The following is a 23,837-nucleotide window of genomic DNA, read 5'->3' as shown; positions in this document are numbered from 1 at the left end:
GATGCAGCTTCAGATAGGATAGGCTGGATTAATTAATTTTGGGGGCTAGTTTAGCTCAGTTGGCTGGACAGCTTGTTTGTGATGCAAGGCCAGCAGTGTGGGTTCAATTCCTGTAATAGCCTGAGGTTATTCATGAAGGCTCTGCTTTCTCAACCTTGCTTCTCACCTGATGTGTGGTGACCCTCAGATTAAATCACCACCAGTCAGCTCTCCTCTCGGCGCGGGGGGGGGGGGGGGGGGTCATCTGGGACTATAGTTGCCTATGGTCATCTGGGACAATAGTTACTTCACTTACTTGGGGCAGCATGGAAGCTCAAGTGGATAGCACTGTGGCTTCACAGCGCCAGGGTCCCAGGTTCCATTCCCCGCTGGGTCACTGTCTGTGCGGAGTCTGCACATTCTCCCCGTGTCTGTGTGGGTTTCCTCTGGGTGCTCTGGTTTCCTCCCACAGTCCAAAGACGTGCAGGTTAGGTGGATTGGCCATGCTAAATTGCCCGTAGTGTCCAAAAAGGTTAGGAGGGGTTATTGGGTTACGGGGATAGGGTGGAAGTGAGGGCTTAAGTGGGTTGGTGCAGACTCGATGGGCCGAATGGCCTCCTTCTGCACTGTATGTTTTGTTTCTGCACCAATCCTCCAAAATAGCACCCCATGCCCCCACTTCTGTCCTATCCCTGTAACCCCACCTAACCTTTTGGACACTAAGAGGAAATTTAACATGTCCAGTTCACTTAACCGGCACATCTTTGAACTATGAGAGGAAACTGGAGCACCCAGAGGAAACCCACGCAGACATGGGTTGAATGTACAAACTTCACACAATCACCCAAGGTTGGAATCAAACCCGAGTCCCTGATGCTGTGCGTAGTAATACTAAACACTGTGCCACCGTGCCCATGTTTGAACCAAGGCTGTAATGACATCAGGTGCGGAGTGTCCCTGGAGGAACCAAAATTGCGCAAGTGAGCAGGTTATTGCTGAGTAGGTGTCACTTGATTGTATTTTGAATGACACTTTCCATCACTTTACTGATGATCGAGTGTAGACTGATGGGGTGATAATTTTTTTTTTAAATTTAGAGTACCCGAAATGAAGGGGCAATTTACCGTGGCCAATCCACCTACCCTGCACATCTTTCGGTTGTGGGGGCGGAACCCACGCAAACACAGGGGGAATTTGTAAACTCCACACGTACGGTGACCCAGAGCTGGGATTGAACCTGGGACCTCGGCGCCGTGAGGCAGTAGTGCTTTCCACTACGCCAACATGCTGCGCCTTTGATGGGGTGATAATTGGCTGAGTTGGATTTATCCTGCTTTTTGTGGACAGGGCATACGTGGGCAATTTTCCATATTATCAGACAGATGTCATTGTTGTACCTATCCTGAAGCAGCTTTGTTAGGGGCATGGCTAGTTCTGGAGCACAGTCTTTAGTACTATTGTTGGAATGTTGTCGGTCCCCATACCCTTTGCAGCATCAAGTGCCTTCAGTTTATTCCTGATATCAGGTATAGTGAATTGAATTGGCTGAAGGATGGTTCTTTGCTAGGACCTCAGGAAGAAGTCGAGATAGATCTTCCACTCTGCATTTCAGGCTGAAGTTGAAGCCATTTTTGCACTGAGGTGCTGCATTCCTCTGTCATTGAGGATGGGGACGTTTGTGCAGGAACATTTTCCTGTTGGTTTTTTCATTGTCCACTGTTTTACGATTCCTGAAGAGACCGATTAATTTTGAAAAATTAATTTCCCAATGATCGCAAAGAATCACACAAGATTTCACAATTTAAGACTTTTACTGTAACAAACACCAAAATCAGCATTACCTAATCATTACTTTGCCAAAATCCTTCCCTCTACAAGAGATGATGGACATGCAGCAGCCAATCGATTTTAGATGGGCTGTCTTCATATGATGCACCTTTGCTGATGGCTGAAGTGGCAAATCCTTAAGAGGCAGAACCTGTTGTGGGTCATAGTTCCCAAGTCGCTCTGTCTGTCTGACTGACTCTGAGAGGGTGAAGTCTCTATCCCCCCCTCCCCCCCCCCCCCCCCCCCCCCTCCCCGGGGTCACCCCCTGCCCAATCCTTGACCTGTCCCCAACATTGTGGAGGGGTGGGGAGGAAAACAGGTGGCTTGCCCCCTCCTGGGCCTGTTCATAGAATCATAACATTTACAGTGGAAGGAGGCCATTCGGCCAATCAGGTCTGCACCTGCCCTTGGAAAGAGCATCCTACTTAAGCCTACACCCTCACCCTATCCCAGTGACCCCACCTAATTTGTTTTTGGACACTTTAGCAATTTAGCATGACCAGTCCATCTAACCTGCAATTTTATGTCTGCAGGGGATGGCAGAAAGTGGCCGACCAGCCTGGCAGATCCACTATATAGCCTCCCGGGGGCACCCCTCCCCAAGATGGTGTTCCCAACACCTTCCCCACCCTTGCTGGGACCTCCCAACTGTGTCTGCCCCAAATCCTTAGACTTGCCCAAGTCCTGTGTACATATTTTCTTCTTGGGGACTGCCTGTAGTTGCAGCAGTGATCATTACTTTCTTCTGCTGGTACTACAGAGTTACGGGTTATCTGATTCGCTGGTTGCTCGCTAGGGCAGGATTTCCTGTCCCTGAGGGCTGGAAGTCACATTTTCACCCTATTAAAGATGCCCCAGCATGTTAATGCTGCAAAGTTTCCAGATCTGTGGTCAGCCGAGGTGTCCGGAAGTGGGGGGGGGGGGGGGGGGGGGGGGGGAGAATGAGGGAGGGAGGGCTTCCGCCTCCCTCCGCCTCAAACTACTTCATTTTTTATCATGTATTAAAGGAGATAGTTTAAAACACAACCATCTCATAAAATCCAGTGTTCATATCATTGCATACATTTTCGGTCGACTTTTCTGAGGAGGGCTATACATGCATATGAGGCAGTGCAGAGAAGGCTCACTTGATTGATTCCTGGATGTTGTTTTATGAGGAAAGGTTGAGCAGGTAATTGCATTGAAGTTTAGAAGAGTGAGTTAATCTTCTTAAAACGTATAAAATTCTGAGGGGACTTGACAAGGTAGAAACTCGGAGGATGTTTCAAAATAAGGGGTCTCCTATTTAAGTCTGAAATGAAGAGAATTTTCTTTCTGGGTCTTTGGAATTCTCTACCCCAGTGAGCAGTGGGCCATTGAATATGTACAAGGCTGAGGTAGACCGATTTCTGATCAGAAGGAAGTTCAGAGTTATGGGGGATGGGCAGGAAAGGGGAGTTAAGAAAGGCCTCAATCGGATCAACCAAGATCTTCTTGAATGGCCTATTCCTGCTCCTACTTCTTACGTTCTTGTGCTAGATGGTGCATGATGACAAGATATGGGATTACACTATGCTGAATGACAAAAGCCACGAATACTGCAAGCAGAAGTACTGTCCATTTTGTAAATGTATTCGAAGCATGCACTACTGCATTTCAAGCTACTGTGGGTGTGATTTGATACTTGTCTGTGTGGGATAAAAGTGTTGCTGTTTATATAAGTTTTTAATTATCTTTCTTTTGTTTATCTAGATATGGCTATCATCTCTCTAAGGCTTCATACTTCATCTGCCATAAACCTGAGACAATTGATAGATTATTCCAGAATTTACGAAAGTATAATGGGACAAACCAATACCCAAATAGCTGTGGGAAGTTTGAAATTTCTGACATTCGAGATTTAACCACTGGTTACGATAGCAGCCAACCAAACAAGGGAGCTGTAAGTGAAGTTGCCTTAAATTCACTTCCAACTATTTTAAGATTCACCAGCAGCTGGAGCCAGTGATCTTTAAAAATTCACATTTGTGCTAAATGTCATGATGTGCAAATGAACAATTCTTAGTTCCTTTTTAGGGAAGTGCGCCCTTTGGGTTAAATTTCAATCAACTCATGGTAAAACCTTTTAGATAATTTTTAATGCTCTTTGAACAACTTGCAACGGTGACTGACATAAAGTAGGTGCTTGCATGTAATTTAGTAATACGTGGATGAGGTTTACATGTAATTTAGTAACGTATGGATGAGGTTTACATATCATTTAGTAACGTATGGATGAGGTTTTCAAACTTCGAAGTGTGACTATTGATATCCTCCTGTGTAACTCTTATTTTAACTTCTAGAAACTGCCAAAGGAAAACAGTGCTATTGTCGAAAATATTTGTTACATATTACTACTGAAACAACATTCTAATAAATCAACAATTTGGAAAAGTAGTGATAGAAATCACATGACCTGAGATGGCTCATTAGGACTAAAGAACCTGCTTTGAAAACCTACAGTGTAGAAGTGTGTGCGTTTGTAAGAATAACGGCCTGTAATTATCTATTTGGTCCAAGGAGAATTCAAGTGAATTTTAGTAACGGGTTGCCTATCTGTATTTTAGGTGCTTCCAACCAGTAAAAGCAGCCAAATGATCACCTTCACATTCAAGAATGGATGTGTAGCTACCATGAGAACCAGTGGGACAGAGCCGAAAATTAAATATTATGTAGAGATCTGTGCACCACCTGGAACAGGGTAACATTTCACTTGTTTAAATATTTGAAGAAGCAACATTGTTTGGTTTGGCTGATTTATGATTGTCAGAAGTATTTAAAGAATTGAAGAAGACTGCAAATGCTGTAAATCTGGGCCGAGAAAATGAGACACAAAATGTTGGAAATACAGGGCATTTGTGTTGGGGCCGACACTTCAAATATTAACTTTATCAAAGGTCAACATAATATCAATTTTTGTACACAAGTGTTAATTGATTTAGCTGTCTTTTATCCGCTAGATTTTTGGCAAAGCCGGCATTTATTTTCTCATTGGTTAACTTTTAAGAAATGAGTAAAGTACATTTAACCTTCCGTCAAGGTTGCAAGCTTTGTGTGCGCTCATTTTGTAAATATTGAATAGCTCTAATTGTTTTGAAAAGAGTTTTGGTAAATTATATTTGACCAAAGATTACTCTGCAATGATCTTACTTTTTACAGCACTGGAGCCTAAGGGTTGTGAAGGGGTCAGTTAGCCGGATGTGGTAGTTAGCCAGATTTTCAAAACGAAACGGGAAGCAGAAGCAAGGTTGAGATTCAGATAGAGGGATGATTTGCAGAATTCTGTGAATCATCCCAGGGAAGATAAACATAAAAGTGTCTCTATAATCATGTGATAACATTTCCCTTCTCTCATCATACCTACGTTTTTTGGCTGTGGCCGTTTAATTTTTATTCCCGTGCATGATGGTTGCAAGGTCTTTATTGGCTAGCAGTATTGGTTCAACTATAACCGTGGCTTTTCGGAAATGTACCCGCCAACATTTGACAAACCTGTACCTATTAGTTTTCACCATTGCTGTACTCCTCTCTCTGCCTTGCTCCTTGCTTCCTGTTTTGTTTTGAAAATGTGGCTAACTGTGATATCCAGCTAATTTACTCCTTTGTGCTGCTCCCTCTTGGGTGGCGCCAATGCTTGACAAGAGCAAGATGAAAACAGAAATGCTAAAGCAAACAGAGGCCAAGTGAAGAGTAAGAGAATAAATTACAGGAAAGGAAACTAAGATAAAGATGAAAGTTGGCAAGGGGAGCAACAAAACGTGATGCGATAGATGAAAGTGAGGACATTTAAGAAACCCGATGGGAAGAGAAGCATAAATAAAATAAGTGAAGGAGGGGAGAGCCAGAAAGTGAAATAAAAAACAGAGAAGGAGATGAATTTTTTGCTGGATTCTGGTTATTTGTTTTAGGGGGTCTCACAAAGCAAGTTTTGCAACTACCAAAAAAGATGAATTCTGTTCTATTTTATCATATCTTAAGCAAAAATATATGGATGGGGCTACCATTCCTTTCTCAGTGTTTGTGCCTATAACTGGATTCTTTGTCGACAAATCCTGGTGTAAATCATCAGGATATGTAAAAGAAGATACAATGAGAGGATATAATGATCAGGCTGTGGAGCCTTTATGAATAGAATTAAGAAATGCTGAAGGATTAAAAATGTATGTGAGTGGGTATAGTACCCCTGGTAGCAGCAATGAAGTGGTAGATTGTATAAATGCAGAGATTAGAGAAGCATGTAGCAAAGCCAGAGTAGGTTTAATAGAGGTTTTTAACTTTCACATCGAGTAGCTAAGCGCACTAGCACATATCAAAAATTTCTTGACTCTGGGATAATGTTCTGCATGAATATACCTTAGAAACGAGGGGACGCGTCATGAGCCAGATTTAGTTAGCAGCCTAATGGTTCATGTGTATTTCTCTAAGAGTGATAACATAATCAAGTTTAAAGTTGTGTTTGAATGGGAGAATCTCAAACCAGCCGCTAAGATTCTATATTTGGATAAGGCTGATTTCAATATGCCTGGGCAAATCTGTTCTTGGTGAGATAACATAAGATCCATGGAAGGTGCTTAAAAATAATTTAATGTGACACCGAAACAGCTCATACTGTTGAGAAGCAAGAGCTCTACTTGCCAAAAATGACAATGAAGAGCTCAGAGACAACATAAAAGGGGGCAGAAAGCAACTCATACATAAAAAATACAGATCCTGGTAACTGAGAAAGAGGCAAAAAACATAAAAAGGTGTCAATCTGGAGAGTAGGCACTACAAAAATTCATGAATGAATTCAGGGTCACAACCTGGCCCAAACACCGCAAACCTATCTGACCAGCTGTCAGATGCTGTGACAGCTGAGGCCACTGACAGAGGAATGTGGGAGGCCAGGCCCATGTTCGCCCCAGCCTGATGACATCCCTTTGGAGTTGTCACGAAGACAACAGATGCTGAAGGTTCAAGAATATTTGGCAGATATTCCAGGGGCTATGTGCCACCCTTGTTTGGGCAATGGAATCCAACCAGAATACGAGTGCTGCTATTTTCCTCTTGTCTATGTGCACGGCCTCCTCCATTGAGTGGTGGCAAGCCTCATGGAAGGCCAGATCCAGCAGACTTGTCAGTGGATACCTGAGATATGCACAGACTTGCATAGCATCACCTCCAACATGAGCTCAAGAGTCCATTGGCAGGCGTGATTGGGGTTGAGGCTTGAAATCTCCCTCAGCCCCTCGTCCAACTCAGGTTACCTAGACGGTGCTTTACAAGTTAGGAGGAGTGGCTGTACTCCACTCTGAGACTCTCGGGTTTCTGAAAATGTGGAAAATGGTTCCTCAGTCCCTCTGCCAGTGACCCCACAAAATTCAGTTGCCATGACAGAAAAAGGACCTGCAGGATTCCTTCAGCATGGTGGGGTTCCCTAGGTCTCAGGTAGTCAGACAGCGCCCCCCAAAGTCATCCCAGGTCAAGGGGCAGAAACGTTAGCAGCATGGCTGCACGTAGCTGGCAATGAAGGGGGTGGTACCACATAGGAGTACTCATAAAATAAGTAAGAAAACATGTTAGATGCACTTAGGCTTCATGGGTAAATAAATCATTAAGATGTTATTATTTGTGTGCGTCGATGTTTGTAATAAAGATCTGGAGCGAAATCCCCTACCCGGCGGGGCGGGGGGTCCTGGCGTAGTGGAGTGGCGCCAACTACTCCGGCGTCGGGCCTCCCCAAAGGTGCGGAATTCTCCGCACCTTTAGGTACTAGGTCCGCGCCGGAGTGGCTCCCGCTCCGCCAACTGGCGCCAACAGCCCTTGGCGCCACGCCGATCGGCGTCAGGGCTGGCCGAAAGGCCTTCGTCGGTTGGCATGAGTCCACTCGTGCGCCGTAGCATCAGCGGCCGCTGACGTCACCACCGACGAATGCGCGGTGGAGGGGGTCTCTTCCGCCTCCGCCATGGTGGAGGCCGTGGCGGCGGCGGAAGAAAAAGAGTGCACCCACGGCACTGGCCCGCCCGCCGATCGGTGGGCCTGGATCACGGGCCAGGCCACCGTGGGGGCACCCCCCAGGGTCCGATCGCCCCGCGCCCCCCCCAGGAGACCGGGGCCCACTTGCGCCGCCTGCTCCCGCCGGCACAGAGGTGGTTTAAACCATGTCGGCGGGAGTGGCCTGACAGTGGTGGGACTTCGGCCCATCGCGGGCCGGAGAATCGCTGCAGGGCGTCCGCCAACCGGCACGGGGAGCCTGCCGACCGGTGCGATTCCCGCCCCCGCCGATTCCCGGGTGGCGGAGAATTCCGGCCACGGCAGGGGCGGGATTTATGAAGGCCCCGGGCGATTCCCCGACCCTGCGGGGGGTCGGAGAATTCCGCCCATGTTTTCTTGACCTTCAACAAAAATGGAAATGTCATCTGGAAGTGCATGAGTAGTGTGATTCGGCCCAAGGACTGTTTGGGATGACAAGTTTGGTCATCTTTTTCTCAATTGTTGTGGTCATCTGTTGTCCAGAAACACCAGGACAAGGGAGCATGGGCTTGAAAATAAGGGAATGGTAACAGTGGAGGATGAAGGTGTCTCTATTTGGTTGGAAGGATAATATGGGAAGGGTCACCTGCATCGTATATGTACGAGTGCCTCCTGAGCCTCCATTACTCCTATCTCATTAGTCCCTCCACGGTCCTTCATGTCTTACGGAATGCTGTGGATGGTCATCAATTCCTTAATCATTTCCTCTTCTGAGGACGCCTCATGCTTCACTAAATCTTCACTGGTCTGGGCCTCCTCCCTCTGCAGTGCCACATTGTGCAAAGTTCACCAGACCATCATAAACCTGGAGACCCTTGATGGGATGTATTAAAGTGCCCCACTAATCTTCAGGAGACCTATGCTCTGCTCGCTGGTGACTCAGGTCATCACGTAGCTAATATTGTATGTCGGCTCTGTTTCCATTCTCGGATCCGCCCTGGAGTCAGTAGCTCTCTCTTTAGTGGATAGCCCTCGTCACCAAGAATCCAATCTTGAAGGTGAACAAAGGGTGTGTGTGGGAACCTGGGAGTGCATGTGTGCATGTCGGTGTTGTGGCTGCTTCCACTGTAAGGCACTCACACCGGCAAGATCCACTGGTGGTGGTCACAGACCAGTTGCACATTGATGGAGCCCTTTTTGTTAATGAAGACCGCTGGCTTGTAGGAACTTTGATGGCCACATGCATGTAGTGTATCACGCCCTGTACATCTAGTAATGATCCGAAATCTTGTGGCCCTCTTAGCCTGAATGTTCAGATCAATGCAATAATGGATGTATTGGCTGCCTTTCCTGAAGAGGGTATTTGTCACCCCCTTGATGCATTGATGTACTGCTGATTGAGAGATGGCAGATATGTCTCCAGTGGGCCTTCAGACTGAAGCAGAGGTGTAGAAATTAAGGGACATGATGGTCTTCACCACTGACATCAGGTGACCACCATTTGCACTGGTCGTCAATTCATCTGCCATTGTGCCACAAAGATCTGTAATAGCCTCTCGGAACGGGCACAGTCTTCGGTGACGCTGCTGCTTCAATATCTGCTGCTTCAATATGCTTATCCTCTGTCTGTATACCCTTGCAACAGGGTGCCTTCTCTGCACTGTAGGTTACTCGAGGTCCCCTCTGCAGCCCTCTGTCACTTACCCCATCCTGGGGCTGCACATGGAGCTGGCCATGGGGCTGCTGCCCTAATCCCTGTGTCTGCACCTCCCTCCCTCTCCGGTTCCCTTTGCTGGAGGACCTACCTGTTGATTGGATAATGCCATGACAGGTTGGCACTGCTGACCTGAAGAGTCATTCTGTTAGAAGCTTCCTCCAAACTCACCAAGGTCCTGGCACCTGAATGCTCCTTGATGCAAAGGTCTGTGCTTCCCTATCCTTCCTGTGAAGGTGAACCGTCTCCCTGCATGGCAGCCAAATGCAGCACTGACTTCAGTTGTCACCCTGATAAAGCTGCAGGGCTCTTTTGCCCCTTGTCCCCTTGCAGTTGCTGTTCAATTACAACTTTAACCACCTTAGCTGGCAACTAGCTCTTAAGTGCCCTTTTTCCATAACTTCACACTTGACCTTTGTCTGGAGCTTAAAAAAAAATCACTGAAAGGGCAAGTGACGCAATGGGTAGCACTGCTGCCTCACGGTCCCAAGTTCGATCCCGGCTCTGGGACACTGTCCATGTGGAGTTTGCACATTCTCCCCGTGACCGCGTGGGTTTCGCCACCACAACCCAAAGATGTGCAGGGTATGTGGATTGGCCACGCTAAATTGCTCCTTAATTGGGGGAAAAAAAGAATTGGACATTCTAAATTTTTTTTTAAACACTGAAAAATCTGGAATACTGAAGTCCAGTCCAATGCTATCCCACCCAATGTTTCACCCCACCTCCTTCCAACCCCAAGGCACTGTCTTCAAAGAAGCTAGAAAATTCCGGAATTTGTTTCCGAATGTGAGTTTGTTCTGCTTCTGAATTATTTTGAAATTCCGATGTTTGTGTAGTTTCAAAGCCGACAGCACAGCAAAAACAAAGTCACCCACTCTGAGGTTTAGTTCAATTCTTCCCAGTTTGTGTTCTCAAACTTGCATGGTTGGCTGGAATACTGATTAAATACATCTTGGCAATATCAAGTTTAATTGATCTGTAATTTAGCTGTGTTTAAAATAACGTTAGAGGAAACGTAAAAAGGAAGTGGTTTCAGTTTGAAGATATGGATTTCCGACTTCCTCATTTTGGTAGATTAGGCCAGCACTTTGTACAGGAAGGGAAAGAAAGTGTCTCCTTCATTTATTGTGAGCTTGTCTTTAGCTTCTGATCAAGGCCAGCACCTTGTTTCCATTTGTGTCAAATGTGTGAGACAAATGAGAGGGGTGGGGTGGGGCAGCAATATGTAGAAATGCAGTAGTCAGATGTGTTATCCCTACATAGTTTGTTGCCTCCCTGGTGCCAGGGTAAAGGACATCACTGAGAAGGTGCAGAACATTTTGAAGGGGGAGCAGGAACATCAGTCATGTGGAAAACAATAATACTGAAGGAGATGGGTTGAGGTCCTGCACTCAATGTTTCAAAAGTTCGGGAGGAAATGAGAGCAGGGCCTCCAAGGTGACAATCGCTGTATTACTGCCAGTGGCACATGCTAGTGAGAGTCAGGTAAAACAGGATAACGTGTGGCTGGAAAAATGGTGCAGGGGGTGGACTTCAAATTCTTGGGAAGAGGGGGATTTGTTGAAGATAGAGGAAGGGTTGCACCTAAACGAATCTGGGACCAATGTCCTATGGGGACTGGGAAGGTTAATTAATGCTTTAGGGGAGGGTTTACAATAACTTGGGGATTGGGCACTAGTATCAATCAGTGAGGAGAAACAAGGTTATCAGAGAACTGAGACATCAATAACACACAAGGAAGGTAGTCTAGATATAAGAGGGATCAGTTGGAGAAACAGTGCAGCAGTCTAAGATGGGTTTCGAGTGCGTTTTCAAAATGCCTGTAGCATGCTACACAAGATTGGTGATCTGCTGACAAACGTCTCCGCATGGGATTAGTGATATAGTGGCAAAAAGTGAGACCTGCATCAAACAAGGGGAGGATTGAGAATTTAATCTTCTTGGCTTTAAGATATTCAGGGGAGCTATAGGAGAAATAAGGGCGGTGTAGCTGGAGTGACAATGATGGTGGGGAAGGGGGTTTCTCAGTATTTGTCGAAGGAACTATTCTAACCCTGGGGAGTAATGATTTAGTGAGATGCCAGAATATGTTTGGTTTAAAATTAAGGACAAATAGAAGAGCTATTGTACTGGGTGTGTAGTGTAGTCCACCAATGAAGAGGAACGAGATACAGGAACAGAAAAATTACAGAAGGATGAAAGACTGCGAGGTACGTGAATGAGTTCTTCAGTTATAGTATTACCAACCTAGTCTTTATTAGGCTAACAGACAAAAAGAGGGACGAATTCCTGTACTATGCACAAGGGAACTTCCTTGATCAGTATGTTTTCAGCCACCTAGGAAGGAAGCAGTGCTGGATCTTATTTTGAGCAAGAGAAGGGCACGTGGCGAATGTTTGAATGGGGGAGTATTTGGGGAAACAATGGTCATATTGAATTCAGTATAGAATTACAATACTAGAATGCAGAAGAGGCCCTTCGGCCCATCGAATTTGCACCAACACATGAAAGGCCCTGGCCTGCTCTATTACTCCCACTTGCCAGCACTTGGCCCATAGTCTTGAATGTTATGGCGTGCCACGTACTCATGCCGGTACTTTTTAACGGATGTGTGGCATCGCGCCTCTACCTCCCTCCCAGGCAGTGCATTTCAGACCGTCATCACTCTCTGGGTAAAAAAGCTTTTCCTCATATAGTTATGGAAAGAAAGAAGGAACAATCAAGTGTAAAATACTGACTTGAAGGAAGACTCATTTCAATGAGTTGAAAAGGAATTTAGGCCATGCGAATTGGAATCAAAAATTGGTAGGTGACGGTAATTGAATAATGGGACTCCTTCAAGCGAAGATGACTCAGGTGCAGAATAGACATGTTCCCGTGAGGGAGAAAGGAAGGGCATCCAAGACTCGGAGGTTCCTGGATGGTTAAAGACACGGGTTGGAATCTTCCAGCTCTGCACCGTCGTGAGTGGGATGGGAAAATCCCACCCAGAGAGAATATGACAAAGGTGTGGTTAAGAATACAGTAGAGAACATTGCTGAATACTGAAAGCATGTGGCGATCTAATACCAGCAAACAAGGAGTGAAGAGAGTGCATGGACAGCATGGTAGCATGGTGGTTAGCACAATTGCTTCACAGCTCCAGGGTCCCAGGTTCAATTCCCGGCTTGGTTCACTGTCTGTGCGGAGTCTGCACGTTCTCCCCGTGTGTGGGTGGGTTTCCTCTGGGTGCTCCGGTTTCTTCCCACAGTCCAAAGATGTGCAGGTTAGGTGGATTGGCCATGATAAATTGCCCTTAGTGTCCAAAATTGCCCTTAGTGTTGGGTTGGGTTACTGGGTTATGGGGATAGGGTGGAGATGTGGGCTTGGTGCTCTTTCAAAGAGCCGGTGCAGACTCGATGGGCTGAATGGCCTCCTTCTGCACTGTAAGTTCTATGATGAGAACAGTTTAGTGGCTAACATGAGATTGTGTGTAGCTGTGAGGGTTGAAGATTACATTGTGGTTAATTTGTAAAAAGGCTTTCAAATAAGATTTTTTTTCTTTATTTGTTCATGGGATGTGGGTGTCGTCAGGTCAGCATTTGTTGCTCATCCCCGAGGGCATTGAAGAGTCAATCACATTGCTGTGGGTCTGGAGTCACTTGTAGACCAGACCAGGTAAGGATGGCAGATTTCCTTCGCTAAAGGACATAGTGAACCAAGTGGGTTTTTACAACAATCAACAATGATTGTCATTAGACTTTTAATTTCAGATTTCAAAATCATGGTGGGATTTGAACCCATTTCCCCAGAACATTACCCTGGGTCTCTGGATTACTAGTCCAGTGACTTTATCACTATGCCACTGCCTCCCCACAGTGTTTGATAAAGTACCATCCAATAGGCTTGATAGCAAAATTAAAGCTGATAGGGTTAAAGGAACGAAGGCAATATGGATACAGAATTGGTCAAGGGACAGGCAGCACAGTGGTTAGCATTGCTGCCTCACGGTCCCAGGTTCGATCCCGGCTCTGGGTCACTGTCTGTGTGGAGTTTGCACATTCTCCCTGTGTTTGCGTGGGTTTTGCCCCCACAACACAAATATATGCAGGGTAGGTGATTGGCCATGCTAAATTGCCCCTTAATTGGAAAAAATGATTTGGGTGCTCTAAGTTTATATTTTAAAAAAAGAATTGGTCAAGGGAGAGAAAATGGAGTAGGAGTCGTGAAGAGTTGCTTTTCAAACTGAGGGAAGTATGCAGTAATGTTTCACCAGAGTTGGTATTAGGATCATTGGCCTTTTTTATATAGAGTAATGACCCAGATATGGAGCATAATTTACAGGTGACACAAAACTCAAATGTAGTAAACATCAAAGAGGATAATAATAACAGAAAAACAAAAATAGACTTGTGAAATGGGCAGACCTATGGCCAGTGAAGTTTAACAACGGGGAGTGTGAAGTGATATTTTGGTCAGAGGAAAGCGGAGCCACAATATAAACGAAATAATAACATTGTAAACTCTGGCAACTTGGGGATGTAAACGCACAAATATTTGGCAGCGAAAAATGTAAAAGGGACCTTTGCCGTTATAAATTAAGAAATGCACCAAAAGGTTTTGCCAATCTTTATAACGTACAGGTTGGGTCTCAGCTGGAACATCTTGTTCAATTTTGGGTTTTAGAAAGGATAGAGTGGGTGCAGAAGAAATTTATTAATTTGTACCATGGATGAGGGATTTCAATTCATGTGGGAAGACTGGAGAAAATTGAGTTATTCTGCTGAGAGCGGAGAACATGAAGAGGAGATTTGATAGAGGTGTTCAAAATCATGAAGGGTTTTTATAGCAGAAATAAGGAAAAATTGTTTCCAGTGACAGAAGGGTCAGTAACCAGAGGATACAAATTAAAAAAAAAAAAGAACAAGAGGCAAAGCATTTAAAAAAAAAAATTTTTTTTTGCAGAATTGTCATCTGATGTGTACTTCCTGCAATGTTGGTGGAAGTTCAATCATAACATTCAGAAGCGAATTGGATAAATACTTGAAGGAAGAAAAATACAGGGCAATGAGGAAAAAATAAGGGAATGGGATCCATCAGAAAATTCTACCAAATTGTGGGCATGGGCTGAATGGTCTTCATTCAACAAGAAGGCACTTTCAACAAAATATCCTGTAAGCTAACCTGAGATGACATTGCCATGAAGTTGGGTACAACCTTGGGTAGAACAGCAATGCACATGCACAAAGGGGGACCGGTCAGCAACAGTACCCGCTATTAAAAATGGTAACTTCAGGGACTTCCGGTTGTGGCGATGCGGAGCTAAGCCGCACGTTCGGCAGCTCCCGCTATTAAAGGACTTTCGGGCCTATTTTAGGGCCCCAAACGGCGCTGCTTCGACGATTCCCGGTGGGGGAAGGTGTTTGGAGGAACATTCCCGGAAATTTATGGTGCTTACCCGGAGTGGGGCAAAGGAAAAGGCTGCAGCAGCTCCCCAGGAAAAGCGGGGGAAGGAGGACAGAATGGCGGCCGGCGGAGCACCCGAGGACTGGTGGAAGTGGGCGCAGGAGCAGCAAGCTGCGCTTCTGCGCTGTTTTGCGGAGCTGAAGGCTGAGTTGCTGGACTCCTTGAATGCGACTACCAACAAGCTGCTTGAGACCCAGACAGCCCAGGAGGTGGCCATTCGGGAGTTGCAGCAGCAGGCCGCTGAGCGGGAGGAGGAGGCCGTGGTCCTCGTGGGGAAAGTGGAGTTGCACGAGGCACTTCACAAAAAGTGGCAAGACCGCTTGGAGGAGCTGGACGTTCGCACGAGGCGAAAGAATTTGAGGATCCTGGGCCTGGCGGAGGGGCTGGAGGGGTCGGGTCTTCCGTCTTATGTGACCACGATGCTGAGCTCGTTGATGGGAGCGGGGTCCTTCCATTTGCCCCTGGAGCTTGAGGGAGCCCACAGAGTGCTGGCTAGGAGGCCCAAGACAAATGAACCTCCGCGGGCGGTGCTGGTGCGGTTCCATCGATTCAGCGACCGGGAGTGTTTGCTGCGCTGGGCGAAGAAAGAGAGGAGCAGCAAGTGGGAGAATTCGGTAGTGCGAATCTACCAGGACTGGAGTGCAGAGGTGGCTAAGCGGAGGGCCGGGTTTAACCGGACGAAGGCGGTGCTGCATGCCAAGCAGGTCAAATTTGGAATGCTGCAGCCTGCGCGTCTGTGGGTGACATATAAGGACCGGCACCACTACTTCGAGTCCCCGGAGGAGGCGTGGGCCTTTGTACAGGCGGAGAAGCTGGACTCGAACTAGGGTCTGGGGGCTGCGGGGTCCGGTGAACTATGGTCGTTGCTGTTTTTGCTGTTGCTGTTTTTGTAACTTTGACATGTGTTTTTTATGCTGGTTTTTTGCTCTGTTTCCGGGTGGGTCTGTTGGGTATGGTTTTGGGTTATGTGGGGAATGTTGGGGGTTTGTTTTTTCTTCTGTACGGAGCTGGGGGATGGGGTGGAGCTGGAATTTGGGGGAGCTGCGTCAGAAGGGTGGGGTGGGGCAGTATGAAAGCGCGGGCTTTCCTCTGGTTTCCCGAGCTGCGGGGTGGGGGGGTGGAGCTGGCGGTGGGGGCGTGGCCTCTACTGGTCTTTTCCCACGCTGAAGCGGTGCCAAGGAGGTGTGGCAGGAGGGGGGATGACCCCATGTCGGGAGGGGCCGGGTTTTGGCGGGAGTTGCCGGGGTCAGCAGAAGTCAGCTGACTCACGGAAGTACCATGGAGGGTGCGTCGCAGCTAGGAGGGGTCCTAGCCTGGGGGGGGGGGGATGATACCGGGTTGCTGCTGGAATGGCCAGGAAGGAGCTGGTGTGGGCCGGGGGGGGTAGAGGAGAGGAGTTATCGTCATGGGGAACGGGTCGGGCGGAGTGTGCTGGCCTGGGGCGAGAAGTCGATGAGCTATGGCTAGTCGGCGGGGGAGGGGGCGGGGTGCCCTCTGATCTGGCTGATCACCTGGAACGTGAGGGGGCTGAATGGGCCGGTTAAGAAAACTAGGGTATTTTCTCATCTGAAGGGGCTGAAGGCGGACGTGGCTATGCTCCAAGAGACCCACTTGAAGGTGGCGGACCAGGTTCGTCTGAGAAAGGGGTGGGTAGGGCAGGTTTTCCACCCAGGATTAGACGCGAAGAACCGGGGGGTGGCGATCCCGGTGGGGAAGAGGGTGGCGTTCGAGGCATCTGAGGTGGTGTCGGACAAGGAGGGCAGATATATTATGGTGAAGGGTAGGCTGCAGGGAGAGAAGGTGGTGCTGGTTAATGTATATGCCCCGAATTGGGATGATGCTGGCTTCATGAGGCGCTTGTTGGGCCGCATTCCGGACCTGGAGGCAGGGGGCCTGATCATGGGGGGAGACTTTAACACAGTGCTGGATCCCCCACTGGACCGGTCCAGTTCAAGGACGGGTAGGAGACCGGCGGCGGCCAAGGTGCTGAGGGGGTTTATGGACCAGATGGGAGGGGTGGATCCCTGGAGGTTTGGGAGGCCGAGGGCGCGGGAGTATTCCTTTTTCTCCCATGTGCATAGGGTTTACTCCCGAATAGATTTTTTTGTCCTGAGCAGGGGATTGATCCCGAAGGTGCAGGATGCCGAGTATTCGGCCATAGCAATTTCAGACCATGCTCTGCACTGGGTCGATCTGGAGATGGGGGAGGCACGGGACCAGCGCCCGCTGTGGCGCCTGGATGTGGGGATGCTGGCTGATGAGGAGGTGTGTAGGAGGGTCCGGGGAAGTATTGAGGGGTATCTTGACACCAACGACACGGGGGAGGTCTGGGTGGAGATGGTCTGGGAGGCTCTGAAAGCAGTGATCCGTGGGGAGCTGATTTCCATCCGGGCCCATAGGGAAAGGAGGGAGAGGACGGAGAGGGAGAGACTGGTGGGGGAGCTCCTGGATGTGGATAGGAGGTACGCGGAGGCACCGGAGGAGGGGTTGCTGGGGGAACGGCATAGTTTGCAGGCCAAGTTCGACTTGTTGACCACCAGAACGGCGGAGGCACAGTGGAGGAGGGCGCAAGGCGCGGTATATGAGTATGGGGAGAAGGCGTGCAGGATGTTGGCGCATCAGCTCCGTAGGCGAGATGCGGGTAGGGAAATTGGTGGAGTGACGGGTAAGGTTGGGAATGTGGTGCAGAAGGGGGCAGAGGTGAACGGGGTCTTTAGGGACTTCTACGAGGAACTGTACCGGTCGGAGCCACCGATTTGGGGGGGGGGGGGGGGGGGGGGGAGTGGAGAGCTTCATGAATGAGCTACGTTTCCCAAAGGTGCAAGAGGAGCTGGTGGAGGGGCTGGGGGCGCCGATAGAGTTGGAGGAGCTAGTCAGGGGGATTGGCCAAATGCAGTCAGGTAAGGCGCCGGGGCCGGATGGGTTCCCGGTGGAATTTTATAAACAATATGCGGATCTGGTGGGCCCCCTGTTGGTGCGAGCCTTCAATGAGGCATGGGAGGGGGGTGCTTTGCCCCCGACGATGTCTCAGGCGCTGATCTCTCTGATCCTGAAGCGGGATTAAGACCCCTTGCAGTGTGGATCATACAGGCCAATCTCGCTCCTCAATGTTGACGCCAAGTTGCTGGCGAAGATCCTGGCCACCAGGATAGAGGACTGTGTGCTAGAGGTGATACACGAGGATCAGACAGGATTTGTCAAGGGACGGCAGCTCAACACGAATGTGCGGAGATTGCTAAATGTTATTATGATGCCGGCGGTGGAGGGGGAGGCGAAGATAGTGGTGGCGCTGGATGCAGAGAAAGCGTTTGATAGAGTTGAGTGGGGGTACCTGTGGGAGGTGCTGGAGCGGTTCGGATTCGGGGAGGGGTTCATCAAATGGGTGAGGTTGCTCTATGAGGCCCCGATGGCGAGTGTAGTTACCAATGGAAGGAGATCAGAGTACTTCAGACTCTATCGTGGGACCAGGCAGGGGTGCCCCCTGTCCCCCTTGCTTTTTGCACTGGCGATAGAACCTCTGGCTTTGGCGCTGAGGGAGTCAGGAGGTGGAGGGGCCTGGTGTGGGGTGGGGAAGAACATAGGGTATCGCTGTATGCGGATGACCTGCTGTTGTATGTGGCGGACCCAGAGGGGGGAATGCCGGGGGTGATGGAGCTTCTCGGGCTATAAGTTAAATCTAGGCAAGAGTGAGGTATTTATAGTACACCCGGGTGATCAGGAGGAGGGAATTGGGAGGCTCCCATTTAAGAGGGCAGTGAAGAGTTTCAGATACCTGGGGGTGCAGGTGGCCAGGAGTTGGGGGACTCTCCATAAGCTTAATTTTACCAGGCTTGTGGAACAGATGGAGGAGGAATTCAAAAGCTGGGACATGGTGCCGCTATCGCTGGCGGGTAGAGTGCAGTCCGTCAAAATGACGGTTCTCCCAAGGTTCTTGTTCCTCTTTCAGTGTTTGCCCATCTTTATCCCCAGGGCCTTTTTTAGGAGGGTGACTAGCAGCATCATGAGCTTTGTTTGGGAGCATGGGACCCCGAGGGTGAAGAGGGTTTTCTTGGAGCAGGGTAGAGATGGTGGGGGGCTGGCGTTACCCAATCTCTCGGGGTATTATTGGGCGGCCAATGTGTCGATGGTGCGCAAGTGGGTGATGGAGGGGGAGGGGGCAGCATGGAAACTGGTGGAGAGGGTGTCCTGTGGAGATACAAGCCTGGGGGCCCTGGTAACGGCGCCGTGGCCGCTCCCTCCTACGAGGTATACCACGAGTCCGGTGGTGGCGGCTACCCTCAAGATTTGGGGGCAGTTGAGGCGACATAGGGGGAAAGTGGGGGGCTCGATGGAGGCTCCGTTAAGGGGGAACCATCGGTTCGTCCCGGGGAACATTGATGGGGAGTTCCAGGGTTCGCACAGAGCGGGCATCAGACAGCTGAGGGACCTGTTCATTGATGGGAGGTTTGCGAGCCTGGGGGAGTTGGAGGAGAAATTTGGGCTCACCCCGGGAACATGTTCAGGTATCTGCAGGTAAAGGCGTTTGCTAGGCGGCAGGTGGAGGGATTCCCTTCGCTTCCCGCGAGGGGGGTGAGTGACAGGGTGCTTTCGGGGGTCTGGGTCGGGGAGGGGAAGATATCTGATATCTATAAGGTAATACAGGAGGTGGAGGAGGCATCAGTAGAGGAGCTGAAAGCTAAGTGGGAGGGGGAACTGGGGGAACAGATCGAAGATGGGACATGGGCTGATGCCCTGGAGAGGGTTCATTCTTCCTCCTCATGTGCGCGGCTTAGCCTCATCCAATTCAAGGTGCTGCACCGGGCCCACATGTCCGGGTCTAGGATGAGTAAGCTCTTTGGGGGCGAAGACAGGTGTGTCAGGTGTTTGGGGAGTCCAGCGAACCATGCCCATATGTTCTGGGCATGCCCAGCACTGGAGGAGTTCTGGAAGGGGGTGGCGAGGACGGTGTCGAGGGTGGTAGGATCCAGGGTCAAGCCAGGCTGGAGACTCGCGATTTTTGGTGTTGGGGTGGAGCCGGGAGTGCAGGAGGCGAAAGAGGCCGGTGTGCTGGCCTTTGCGTCCCTAGTAGCCCGGCGGAGGAACTTGCTACAGCGGAAGGATGCGAGGCCCCCAAGCGTGGAGACCTGGATCAATGACATGGCGGGTTTTATTCAGCTAGAGAAGGTCAAATTCGCCCTGAGAGGATCGGTACAAGGGTTCTTTAGGCGGTGGCAACCTTTCCTCGACTTTCTGGCTCAACGATAGGGTACTGGGTCAGCAGCAGCAGCAACCCGGGGGGGAGGGAGGGAAAAGTTGACTATGTTTGCTTATTTAATTTAAATTTATTTTTAAGTTCTCTTGTTTACGGGGTTTGGGGGATGGGGGGGGGGGGGGGGGTGATACATGCGTTGATACGGTCTTGGGGGTGTTACAGTTATTATGGTGTTTTATTTTTGCTTTTCATTGTTGTTATTTTTTCTGTTAAAAAATTCCAATAAAAAGTATTTAAAAAAAATAAAAAATGGTAACTTCACATTTATTGCATTGCTGGTGACAGGAAAGATCTCGAGAGAAATGTTTAGTTCAGTTGAGCTGACTGTCAAAACTAAAGTGAACATTCTCTTTAGCCATAGGAGTGCGAAGATTCATTTGATTGTAGATTAAGATACAGAAGCTGAAATACCTGGAATAAGAAGGGCAGAAAGGTCCCAAAAATATACAAGGAATGGGATATGTGTATATTTCCATTTGATAATTTTCCGATAAAGAAATATGCCATTCTAAATATGCTAAATATTAGTAAAACTCTAGTTGTTGCTCTGACATAAGCAACATGTTCACCTATTTTCTACTGAACAATAAAATGTAAGAATGTAAAATGTATTGTTACTCCCGTGTGATTATTTAGTTTCTTTACAACACACATGTACTCATTGTCACCTTTCTTCCCAGTGACTTCGAAAAACTGAAGGCGGAGCTCAATGACTTGGTCAATGCGTTGGTGGAGCATTTCTTCCAGCCAGATAAAAATGGCCTAACATCCCAATCCACCTGAAATTATTTCTGAAGTTCAGACCAATCAATTTTGGAAGCATGCTGTGTTACCTGTTTCTAGCTGTTCCTATAATATTGAAGCACGTATAATTTTATACTTAGTGGAACTTGCTCTGTTGCTAAACTCTACAGGGAAAATGACTATCTCCTCCTTCTGACCAATAATTGAGGTTTTTAGGGAGTAGTGGTGATGTCGGAGGCTGATGGGGATTCCCCCACTTTAACTGAGTGAATTACGAATTTCAGGGAATATTGCATACACTTTTCTTCTTTTTTAAGAGGCACCAAAATTTGTTCAAGGTAATCTCTAATGCCTAGGTAGAAAATACAATCTTCTGCATTTAATGGTTCTCAAAAAATGCTATTGAAATTTCTGAGATGATTTGCCAGATTGAAGACTTCAAATACCTTCATGGAGTGAGAATGGGGTATAGAGAGAAACACCTTCATACATATACAAATAAAATACTGCAGATGCTGGAAATCTGAAACACAAATAACAAGTGCTGGGAAAACTCAGCAGGCCTAGCAGCAACTGGAGGGAGAGAACCAGAGTTAATGTTTTGAGTCCAATATGAGTATTTTTCAAAACCGTAGCACTTTCATACAGCTATGTTAGTCATATTGTCCTGTCTATAACTGATATCACTGCAGGATCTAAAATAGATAAAGGACACAATGATTGCTCTTTATTGGGCACGGAGGTAATTATGTATTTCGATGGATAACAAATATGTTATATCTTCCAGTTGGAGATATTTTGAACAGAACGCTTTTCCTCCAGCATCGGTGCACGTATTAACTTGCCACAGGAGTACTTTTGTATGTAATATGTGTGTGACTACAGCTTGAATGATATACGAGCAGTGACTCTTGCTTACCTGTTGAAAGACTTAAGGCTCCAGCATTGAAACATTGTGTCCAAAGAAGATTTATTGGCTTAAATTCTTACAGGATACTTTGCCTTCAGTGGTTCCTATATAGCTTTGAAGTTAAATTTCACACATTTCCACACTGCTTTCGAATGGTCTCTGAGAAAATTCTGTGCTGTGTGCTCTCAACACCAAGCTGCTGCTTTAATTTTGCATTAAAATGACATGTTCTGCTATATTCTGTTTAGTTCAATCAAACCAAAAATATTTGTGTGTGTATATCACATACATTAATACTGTGCAAGATATATGACTTGATTTTATATTCCATTGTACATGTTTAATATCAATGTTGCATTTTTCAGCTATAAGCCTGTCTTTATATTTTAAAAAAGCTGCAAATCTAGATTTCATCAGTTAATCTTTTAGCATTAGCGATCCAACAATCATCCGTACAACCACCTGAAATGAAATGAAATGAAAACCGCTTATTGTCACGAGTAGGCTTCAAATGAAGTTACTGTGAAAAGCCCCTAGTCGCCACATTCCGGCGCTGTTCGGGGAGGCTGTTACGGGAGTCAAACCGTGCTGCTGGCCTGCTTGGTCTGCTTTCAAAGCCAGCGATTTAGCCCTGTGCTAAACAGCCCCTGACACGATAAGATGACTTTATCACAGTTGGTAACCAGAACTTTGTCACAACTGTGACAAAGAAGTCATGACACGATGTTGTCATTGACTTTTTTATAATAATAGCTAGGTATAAATACATTCCATTCATAGAAATCTGAGCACTGTGGAAATTCTTCAAAATTTCATATACTGTGCCTGAACATTAACGGGTGCAAAAATTATTGAGAGCGAAGTGTCTAATTTTCCTCCAAATATTAAACTTCCTGGAAATGTGCCAGTAAATGGTCAACAGCTAATTTGTGCTCCGTAGGGGGCTGTTTAGCACACTGGGCTAAATCGCTGGCTTTGAAAGCAGACCAAGGCAGGCCAGCAGCAAGGTTCGATTCCCGTACCAGCCTCCCCGAACAGGCGCCGGAATGTGGCAACTAGGGGCTTTCCACAGTAACTTCATTGAAGTCTACTCGTGACAATAAGCGATTTTCAATTTCATTTCAGGTAGGTCAGCGAACGGAGCACTTTTGCATGTTTAGAAAGATCTCTTTTTATCCATTAAGATTGGATTTATGGTTGAAAAAAAATTCTACCAAAGCAAGTGCATCACTTGTGTGTGACAACACAGCAGCTTTACAAAAAAAATCTTTTTATTTTCCTCATTTTCAACATTTTTGTCAATAAACAACCAAAGAAAAAAACGAGCAAATACAATAACAATCCCCCACACACAAACCACCCTCCGCTCAATATACAGACCAAAACATCCAGCCATACATTCCAGATTTTAAAAAACACAAATTCACAATCAATCCGTAAACAGTGTAACCAAAGAAAGTAATACCCCCCCCCATGTTCAATGGCACCAATTCTCAGAAGTGCATAATAAACAGCCCCCAGGAATTGTGAAACCCTTCCGTCACCCCCTTCAGCTCAGACTTAACCTTCCCGAAAGTCAAAAAAATTCAAGTAGGTCCTCAACACCTCCTAGGCCCATTGAATCCTGTTCCACCAGGCTCTGATACCCGCAGCCCCATCCCACACAACACTTCCATTCACTGGCCAGCTTGAGCTAGCTAGTGTGGAGGCTCTGCCCAGGCCTCACTCCCCGCCCGGCCTGGTCCCAGGAAAATAAAGAAATCCCCATCAACACACAACCCCAGTGTAAACTCACAAACCCCAAAGAACCATCATTGCAAAAGAAAATCTCAACTCTTACCTTGTCCAAATAGGCAACTTCAACTCATTCAGCACATATAACAACTTGCAGTGAAAAATAGAGCTACATACACTCCTCCACCCCCCCTACCCTCAGTCCAAAACCAATCATCAGTCCCATTTCTCACTTCTGCCCCAGTCCTTCTGTCTTCACA

The 23,837-nt window shown here is 47.5% G+C and overlaps 1 protein-coding gene across 1 annotated transcript in view; it reads left to right on the top strand.

Moving 5' to 3' along the window:
- LOC119962993 (phosphoglucomutase-2-like) overlaps positions 1-22,079 on the top strand; it is a 100,692-nt gene extending 78,613 nt beyond the window's left edge. The window contains 3 exon segments of the mRNA XM_038791430.1: positions 3,538-3,727; positions 4,392-4,525; positions 20,870-22,079. Of these exon segments, the coding sequence (XP_038647358.1) occupies positions 3,538-3,727; positions 4,392-4,525; positions 20,870-20,972 (427 nt within the window). The 3' untranslated portion in view covers positions 20,973-22,079.
- Positions 22,080-23,837: the final 1,758 nt, after the last annotated feature.

This window comes from Scyliorhinus canicula, chromosome 3 (assembly GCF_902713615.1).
Source record: "Scyliorhinus canicula chromosome 3, sScyCan1.1, whole genome shotgun sequence".
Lineage (NCBI taxonomy): Eukaryota > Metazoa > Chordata > Chondrichthyes > Carcharhiniformes > Scyliorhinidae > Scyliorhinus > Scyliorhinus canicula.
The sequence above is the reverse complement of the archived record's forward strand: the minus strand, read 5'-3'. Positions and strand labels throughout refer to the sequence as shown.